At 38.8% G+C, this 10046-nt stretch overlaps 1 protein-coding gene across 1 annotated transcript; it reads right to left on the minus strand.

Annotated features, from left to right (window-relative positions):
- Window positions 1–422: 422 nt before the first annotated feature.
- FDX1 (ferredoxin 1) lies at window positions 423–8977 on the minus strand (the record flags this gene model as incomplete). Its single annotated transcript, XM_010180804.1, has 3 exons — window positions 423–618; window positions 5359–5488; window positions 8848–8977. Coding segments are annotated over 3 exons (375 nt in total), but the record flags the coding sequence as incomplete, so codon positions are not given.
- Window positions 8978–10046: the final 1069 nt, after the last annotated feature.

Consider the following 10046-nt stretch of genomic DNA (forward strand, 5'->3'; position numbering starts at 1 on the left):
GCCACGTCTCATTAAGAGTCCAAAGTCTGAAGAATCCCTACCCTGAAAATCCACTATTTGCTGAGGAAGTGCATTTACTGACAATGTAAACTAGCTCTAAGGATACCATCTTTAATGACAACACTTTAAAAAGACCCCATGTAGCCTTACAAGTTTTGTGCTCTTACGTACCCAGGTCTGAAACCTAGAAATGCCTAGGGGTTTTTAGAAGCCTTGCAGAAGTGATTCAAGCGTCATTAAAGGTTTTGGCAGAATAATGTTACATGAAGTTGGTAATACACTTGCGAACGTTTATAATCCAGTGATCCGTTATAAGAAGTATTATTGCATTTTAAGCGTAAAAATATAGGAGGTTCTATAAAGAAAATTAAAATAGCATTAATCTGATATTGATAGTCATATAAAAGAACTCACAATTATGTAAGTTTCCATTTTTAATTACACATTTAAAAATAAGTTAGAAAAATAATTAAGCTTCTTTAAAACCCCTCAGATATTTTCTTTTAGGAGTTTTTACTCATGTCTACCGATTGTCTAGCATCAGCAACAGTTTCTGGTACTCGAACAGTCATATCATCCATCCATTTCTTCAAGCAGATTTGGCAGCCTAAACGCGATCTGTAGAAAAATATGACACTGATGTTAGTTCCAGCCAGCCACACATCTACCAGCATTTACCACCCCCTTATACCTCCTCCAGCATTCAGCCACACCAAACACATCATGATCTAGGAACAGCTACCCTTGGGCATGGTCTTAATCAAGACCAGCAACGAACTGCATGCATCAGTACAAAGATGTAAGTGGCAATAACAATGATTTATATTAAATAATAGAGCTGAAGTTATATTGGAAAGTTGTACAGTGAGTACTTCCTACTTGCTGAGACAACCTATAATAATGGTGACTCTTCCACTTTCAGTAGTTCACTAATAGTTCAGTCAAGTGCAGGGAATGACACTTGGTCTCTCAAGGGAGATTTGGCCTCTCTGAAGAGGTGAAGGCAATGAATCTGAACAAAAACCTCAGAGAAAGCACAGCCTAACTCATCCAGGGTCTGAAGACAGCCCAGTGTTTTCAAACTAAACTCAAGACTGAGTCATTAAGCCAGAAAAGCAAGAGTGAAGAGACAAGAAACATAGGAAGAAGGATAAAATATTCATGGCACCTGAGGAGATGCAATCCTTCATTTTTCTACCTGTCATCTGCATGAAAGAGCCTTGTGCGTGAGCAATTAAAATCAAAAGATTTTATACCATCACAAAATTATCCAGACACCACAAGCCACTTTTATTGCTGGGACATCTTCAATTGAATGTCCATGCCTTGGTGCTTAAGTATAGTACACAAACGTCGGCAAGGATGGGCAAGGTTATGTAGCACCGGCTGAATGATAATTTAATGAGTATGGGAACGCAGGCAGAGATATTAGAAAAAATGGTACTACATTAATATCTATACAGAACTCTTTCAAGCATGTAGTGATCAACTGTTGGTAAAGCTCCCAATTTAGCATTATAGCCTGATGTAATACCTCTAAGTAAATGACTGTACACATCAACTTCAAATTGCTGGAATGTATGTATAAGGACATACATTACCAGAAGATTTCATCTCATGAATACACATCTGTAAGAATAGCTTTTGAAATGTATAATATATTAGAGAGATATCATTTCTGGTATTTAAATGCAGCATTGCCTGTAAGGTTTAATTTACTGAAGTGTCTGTTTTTCATTAAAGACCAATGCTAATTGCATATCTACTCTGCAGTGTGGTAATGGAGTCACTTCGTGTGAAATAACACTGCCCTTTGTTTTGAGCCTGCTACACAGCAGTACAAAAAAAAACCCCAAACCTAGGCAGCATTAAATAACACTGAGAGAAACAAACTACCTTATCCTATTCAAATTCTTCCACAGCTTTTACAATTTTAGAGATATTTAGCCAGGTTCCCCCACCCCTTAAAGGTGAAGGAGGTTGGGCCCCCACCAAAAAAGATGATTTAGTCAATCCCTGCGAGAAAGCCATTCCCCCCTTTAACCACTTCTATAGGCCTTCCCTTTGTCTCACTCTAGTACTTTGGAAAAAAAGAAAAAAATCCAAGAAAACAGGAAGTCAGAGTTGCACAATATGGTGAATCCCCATTTTGTCATGTAATGGTATTTTCTGTTTTTCTACCTGTTCCTACCTAATACTGCCAATGTTCCATTTACCTTTCTGAGTTTTTTGTTTGTTTTTGTTTTGCTTTGTTTTTTTGGTGGGCTTTTCTCTTTGTTCATATGTTGGGGTTTTTTTAAATGCCAAACCTTAAGCTGACATTCCCAAACGACACCAGCTAGCTGACAGCCTATTTCAAGTATGCAGTTACCACTGCTTTACTCACCTCTATTTGCATTTACCTGCATCTTTTAACACCAAATTTTGTTTCCTGCCACTCAATGGCACAAAAGCCTTGCGCATCTTCACTGACAGCTTCCCATTCTACCTCAATGAGTAATCAGCACTGTACACAAACCTTACTTTTCATCCTCTTTCCCAAGTCTTCCACAAATACGCTCACCTATCAACCTAGCACTGACCACTTTTAGATCATACTACCGATCACATACTCTTATCAGATAGCTAAGTACTTCTACCCTGATAAAAGACATTTTAAAAAAAACAGCAAATGAATTACTTATCCTTTACAGGGTCTTTGCTCTTACTCCACTGCAACTCAAAACTTTACTAAAGGATTTCCAGACCAAAGTAAACTACATGAACTGTAAGACTTTTCTTCATGCTCAGTGACTCATTTGAACAACTCCCATATCCATTACTTCCCTCTACAAAATTTCTGTTGAATTGTTGCCTTACCATTATTTAGTAGAAACTATAAAAAAGCAACAGCCCACAGACAGGTGATGAACGTGTCCACTGTGGAATCAGACTCACTGTTCTCCACTTCCAATGATCTCATTTTAAAAGTTGGGTTGCTACCTTCTCTTTCTTTTACGTGGAAGCAGTTTTAAACCAACTAAGCCTTAAAGACAGTAGTTCAGAAATGTCATACTGAATTCTTGTAGAACACCTGGATGAACGCTACCAAGTAATTACCACTTGTTACTACTCATTTTATTTATTTGCTGTAATACTACTTCTATGGACACATCAGTTTAAGGCAGCTATTCCAGGAAGCCCTCTGCAAAGAAACCTGCCAATGCATGGACATCCTGTAACATCTCAAGACCACAATGCAAAATAAACTGCTTTTATGTTATCTTTTTATGTTTTAAAATGCGCCTTCTATATCGCCCATTGACTCATTATGCAGACAAGTTTCCTGCTTCTGATAGGTTACAAACAAAATTATTTTTCTACTTCTTAGCAAGTTGTTTCTCAGCTTTTTTTCTTCAGTATACCTTTTAAACATTTAACTTGCCGGGGTTTACATCCCCACTATCTTACTACTTTCAATAATCTCTACGGTTCTGCAATTATTCAAAACAATTTCATTTTAACCTTTCTAATTAGTCTCTCATTCTAAAAAATGTTAAGATTTCATGGCAGCTGCTAGCTGAAACTTTCTGAAATTCAGAGTCAATAACAAGAAAAAACTTTTATCCTTATATCCTTATATATCCTTTTATCATTATACTTATGCCAGAGCACAGTAGTGCATCTCCATTACACAAGTTTGTATCAGCACAGGAGACCAGATAACCTGTAGTAAATATCAGTCACTTAAAGCTCTGTCTTCCAGAAAAGTCATCCTCTCACACATATGAAAGATACTTGGCCAGAAGACGACCACATGACGTTAGAAAAACCTGACAGAATTAACAAGTATCTTCAGAGGGTCTAAAACTTAATTTGGTCTGAAGAACTTTGAAAGAAAACCGGAATATTTAAACAGAGCGCTCTGGCTTTCTACTGTTTTTCAGTTCTTCAGTAAAAACTCCTTGCTTTAAACCTCTGATTAAAAGATAGCCCAAGAAAATATTTTTGTATTAGATCATTGGCCTCCAGAGGTATTTAAGAATTGCTTCGGCCGAGAACATAAAAGTTACTCTTAGGAGAATTATAGTAGAAGGTAAGAGTGAAGTAATTTCACACTTAAAAGGCTTATGATTTTTTTCAAGGCTGCAAATGCTTGTTGGAGACAGAAAAAAGGAAAAAACAAAAACAGCTGAAACAGGTTTCTCAAAGCTTGACTTCTCTGCCTTTACAACCTCCCAGAAAAGTTAAGATTTGGCTGAAGCTAGAGAAAGTGTACCCATTTATTCAGAGCACTCTTTTGCAGACAGAAAAAAAAGATCCTGTGCTACACAGGCCAGGTATAAAGCCCTTGGACATCACTGTAAAGATTCTCAAAAACTCTGACAAGCCATTTCATTGAAGCATAAAGGGCTTATGAAACCCTGTAAAGCATAGATGCCTACTGTTCATGTGGGTACATGCTACAATATAGGCTGTGCGTACATCAGCAAGTAGTGCAGCCCACTAGGAATGGGTCTGTGGTGAAGATATGATATCCTAATTACGTGATCATGGGGGAGATGTAGAACAGAAGGTTACTTTTGACTACCATGAGTCTAATCCTATGCACTGATAGGCCCACTGGCACTTAGAGCACACTCTGGGATTAGTTAAACCCAAAGAGACTCTGACTTGTGTGCTCTAAGCACACTCTGCCATGAGTCAAAGCATGACAAGTGGGGACACTGCCATGCGGGACACTGTTCATCCTAGAGAAGGCTCGGGAGGGGAATCTTATCAATGTACATAAATACCAGAGAGGTTGTGGAGTCTCCTTCCTTGGAGATAGTCAAAAGCCATGGGGACATGGTCCTGGGCATTGGCTCTAGGTGGCCCTGCTTGAGCAGGGGGTTGGACCAGATGACCTCAAGAGGTCCCTTCCAACCTCAACCCTTCTGTGATTCTGTGAAAAGAAGATCTGACCGAAACTAAAATACTAATGCAAACACATTCATAAAATACATTAACTAGCTACAGACTAATGAAGACAGAAAACAGAAGGGAAGGGAAAACAGAACAAGAACATTCACACACATGTCAGCAGCAGCAAAGCTTTTGTTTGAAAGAACTGGATTTTTGGCCATACTTCAGTATCTGACACTTCTGCATCAGACACCTCTGAAGAGCAAGTACTGGCAAATGCCACACCTCAGTTTACAAAAACAGTACTGACATCTTTTTCATATGAATTCAGATAAACAATATTTAAGCATGGCAGTCCCATCTGTGTAACAGAATCTAGCTATTCATTAAAAGATAAGGTATTCTCCAATACTGACTGCCCCATTGTAAACCTTTCTTTCCTCTTTGATGTAGTAAAGCGTTATGATGCCTTACGTTTCTGTGAGGCCGTATGCCAGGTCCAGCATGTCCATCTCTTCATCAGTAATTGCATCTAGTTTCTCAAATATGTGGTCTTCAAAGATTAAATGACAAGTTGAACAGGCTAGTGTTCCTTCGCATGCACCTAAAGAAAAAAATAATCAAGATAACAGAAAATCCAAGTTTCAAGCTACAGTAGAATTACAGAATTTCAGCACAAATCCTTCCTATAAAAGTTTGTTTAGTACCAGAATTCTCTCTGTTGCTTTAGTAAAATTAATGTTTTGTATATTCCCATATTCATGTATCTACTCTGTATTCAATTGTCAATAGTATTTCTACATTCCATATAACATTAAGATCTACTGAACATTGTAATTAGTTAAAATGCTTAACTAATTCCCTTTCTACCATTTAAAGAGAGACAAGTTTTCTACTTTCAGATAACTGTAAAGAGCTATAAGGCCTCCCTTCAGTCTCCTCTTCTCCAGACCAAACAACTCCAGGTCCCTCAGCCGCTCCTCATAAGACCTGGGCTCCAGACCCTTCACCAGCTTCAGGATCATTCTTTGGACATACTTTGAGGTGCTGGAGCATTTCTTATAGTGAGAGGCCCAAAACTGAACACAGGATTCGAAGTGCAGCCTCACCAGTGCCAAGAACAGTGGCATAATCACTTCCCTACTCCTGCTGGCCAGACTATTTCTGATACAAGCCAGGATGCTGTTGGCCTTCTTGGCCACCTGGGCGCACTGCTGGCTCATATTGAGCTGGCTGTTGACAAACATCCCCAAGTCCTTTGCTAGCCTGGCAGCTTTCCAGCCGCTCTTCTCCAAGCCTGTAGTGTTGCATGAGGTTGTTGGGACCCAGGTTCAGGACCCGACACTTGGCTTTGTTGAACCTCATACAATTGGCCTTGGACCATCAATCCAATCTGTCCAGATCCCTCTACCAACACCAACGGCCTTTCCCTCATCCACTAGGCGGGTCACTTTATCATAGAAGGAGATCAGGTTAGTCAAACAGGCTCTGCCTTTCATAAACCCATGCTGACTGAGCCTGATCACCTGGTTGTCCTGTACGTGCAGTGCAGTGGCACTGAAGATGATTCTGCTCCACGATCTTTCCCAGCTCCGAGGTCAGACTGACAGCTCTGTAGTTCCCCAGGTCCTTCTTCCGGCCCTTCCTGTAGATGGGCATCACATTTGCTAACCTCCAGTCAGCTGGGACCTCCCCAGTTAGCCAGGACTGCTGAGAGATGATTGAATGTGGCTTGGTGAGCCCTTCCACCAGCTCCCTCAGTACCATTGGGTGGATCCCATCCAGCCCCATAGACCTGTGTGCATCTGAGTGCTGTAACAGGTTGCTAACCATTTCACCTTGGATTTATGGGAGCTTCATTCTGCTCCCCATCCCTGCCTTCTAGGTCAGGAGGCTTGGCACCCCTAGAACAACTGGTCTTACTATTAAATACTGAGGCAAAGACGACATTAACTACCTCAGCCTTTTCCTCACCCTTTGTCACTACATTTCCTGCTGCATCCAATAAAGGATGGAGATTCTCCTTAGCCCTCCTTTTGTTGCAAGTGTCTTTATAGAAACATTTTTGCAGTCTTTTATGGCAGTAGCCAGATGAAGTTCTAGTTGGGCTCTGGCCCTTCTAAATTTCTCCCTGCATAACCTCACGATACCTCTGTAGTTCTCCTGAGTTGCCTGCCCCTTCTTCCAAAGGCCATAAACTCTCCCTTTTAATCCTGAGTTCAGCCAAATTCTATGTTGAGCCAGGCTTGTCTTCCCCACTGGCTTGTCTTTCAGCACATGAGGACAGCCTGATCCTGTGATTTTAAGATTTCCTTCCTGACGTGTGTCCAGCTTTCCTGGGCTCCTTTGCCCTTCAGAACTGCCTCCCAAGGGACTGTCAACCAGACCTGTAAACTGGCCAAAGTCTGCCCTCCGGAAATCCAAGGAGGCAGTTATGCTAACTCCACTCCTTACTTCCCCGAGAATCGAAAATTCTTATCATTTTGTGACTGCTATGCCAAAGACAGCCTCCAAGCATCACACCACCCACAAGACCTTGCCTGTTTGCAAACAACAGGTCCAGGATGCCCCCTAGTGATAGAAGTAAATAGGCAACATTTACCTTTTTTCCCCCTTTTTCCTAAACACAGAATATACATGTTTACATTATTTACACTGCATTGTCTCTCTGTCCTAGTATGACTCGTTAGCTTATTATTATTGAAATGGAACTAACATGTTATAATTAAAGACTGTTACAGTATCTCCAATTTTTAGTTTGACTTCAGTTTATTGACAGCATTACCTTATGTTTTCCACTTTACCACAATGCTTTAACATGACTGATATTTACACAAGCTGAGAGAATACTTACTACAGAATACAAGCAGACCTACCATAAGCCCATATGACACATTTCATAAGTGACTTATAAAAAGCTAGCTATCCCAATGCATTACACATTTTTAAGAGACAACTCTTCTTCCCCAAACGTATGCAACTCTAGACCTGAGTTCTCAGGCATAAGTCTGAGATTTAAAATCTTACCAAAGATTTTATTACTAGCAATGAATTTTTCTGTGCTTAAATAAAACACACCTCAGATTTCAAACCATGCTACACTAGCCTACTTATTTTCTTTCTCTATTGCTTCATGCTATGCATTCACTCATGCAAATTGTACTTCTGCTTCCTACTTTAGTTTGTACTATTAATTCTTAAGCTCATGTTCACGTAAATACCTCTCCTGAGGTTATTTAATTGCCATTACCAAATGCCACTGCTTTACATTCCAGAATCCTACAACTTCAATGGAACTAAGTAAGCAAAGTACAAAAGTTTGAATAGGGAAGTGTTATAACTTCCTCCTATTTTGATTTTAAACAGAACTTGTACTAAGTTAGAATTTCACTAGGGCATTGATGTTCTTTACACCAGTCCTTTAAAAGAATTAAATCTTTTTCTCTTCCCTGCTAACTGGCATGGATTTGGCTGTTTCTTTCACTTAGCACTCAAATACTACAGCAATTTGTGCTGCAAAAAGTGATAATAAATTGAGACAGTACGGCAATACAGAAGTAATCAGACACTGTTAGAAATACACCAGTTCTGTGTTGTCTCCAGAACCTTTCAGCTCAGAAAAGTCTGCAGGTGGCATCTTTCAGATTCCACCTTGACAGCACTCTGGACACATTCCCCTCCTTCAACATTCAAGCAAGGCTTCCCTCCAATATTTTTTTAGAACCTGACCCAAAATATTCCATGCACCTGCAAGGGAAAAACAATGAGGAGAAAATCCAAATAAAGTAAAGCAAGGTTTTACAAATAAATTCATAAATTAATATTCATTTATGGCTAGACTCAATTATCCTAAGGATCTTTTCCAACCTAAGTGGTTCCATGACTCTGTAAGTATTTATGAATAAACTGGTAATAGAACATCATTTCTAGACACTGAATACAGAATTCAGTGAATCTACTTACCAAAACCATCTATGTCTAGATTATTTTCAACAACAACATCCAGCAGTGAATCCCCAGGTTTGCCTTTGGCTGTTAGTTTGTCACCATCACGGTTTATGAAATGAACAGTTATTTTATCTTCTGAGCTGAAAAAGAAAAGTACGTAATGCAATTAAAGAAATAATTGTAGAATCTTTAAAACTGATTGAATACTACTAAACCAGTAATGACTATAAACTCTAACATCACAGAAACCCAAGTTATTGGCTTCCAAAAGCTTTAACAGTTACAGGCATTTACTGCTGCACACTGAAAAAAAGAGACATGAAAAATTTGGAAAAAACCCTCAGTGTTTGTTTTATCACTAGAAGCTCTATAGGATCCTGATGTTTTGCCTTTCACTGAAGAAAGTCAGAGATATTTTATTTTAGGCAGGATATTTGTATTTTTATGAAATAAAAGCTTATTTTAAATGATCCTCTCCGCACCTTTCTGTGGACTCTTGCATTGGATTTACGAAATTTTAATTGTTCTCATCATTATAATTCAGGACAAATTTTAAATTTCCCCATTTCTGCTTAGCATTTAAGGCATTTTATTAGTTCCAAAATTTGATTCTCCTTTCCTCCCAAAAGTAGAAATATTCCAAAACCATTCTGCTTTTTCTGAGCACAGATTCTCTTCAGATTTCACCTTCTAAACATTAATTTCAGTGAAGTTCAAAGTTTTGACATTGGCTTCAAAGAGAGAAGGTTCTGTATCTTCCTGCTTTGCTTTTCAGACACTTATGTTTATTTAAGAAAAGATTCTATTGCAGTCTACATTAAAATTTCTTAAGACTAAAGCTCTTAATATGGAAAAAACATAGGGTTGGGGTTTTTTGTTCCATATCATGTCATTTCACTGGCAAATTAAAGGAAAGCTTTTAATACACTAGCAAATAAAATACAGTTTGTTTGTTTTTAAACTGACTACAGGAAGTGAGCAAAACAAGAAAAACTTGTTGGATGGACAGTGAAGAAACCTGCCAAGAGATGAAAGATACAAATAAAACAACTGAATGCTAATGCAAAAATCTATGTTTCAATGTGAAATCCATGTTTAAGAACAGCATGCTTAGTATCTTTATCTTTTTAGTAACTGAGGGCCTCAAGTGATCCATTGTATCAAAATCCTACAAGCTTGAAAATCAAGTCACCCCTGGAGAACTCTAGCCTATA

Source organism: Mesitornis unicolor, unplaced genomic scaffold (assembly GCF_000695765.1).
Source record: "Mesitornis unicolor isolate BGI_N332 unplaced genomic scaffold, ASM69576v1 scaffold873, whole genome shotgun sequence".
Taxonomy (NCBI): Eukaryota; Metazoa; Chordata; class Aves; order Mesitornithiformes; family Mesitornithidae; genus Mesitornis; species Mesitornis unicolor.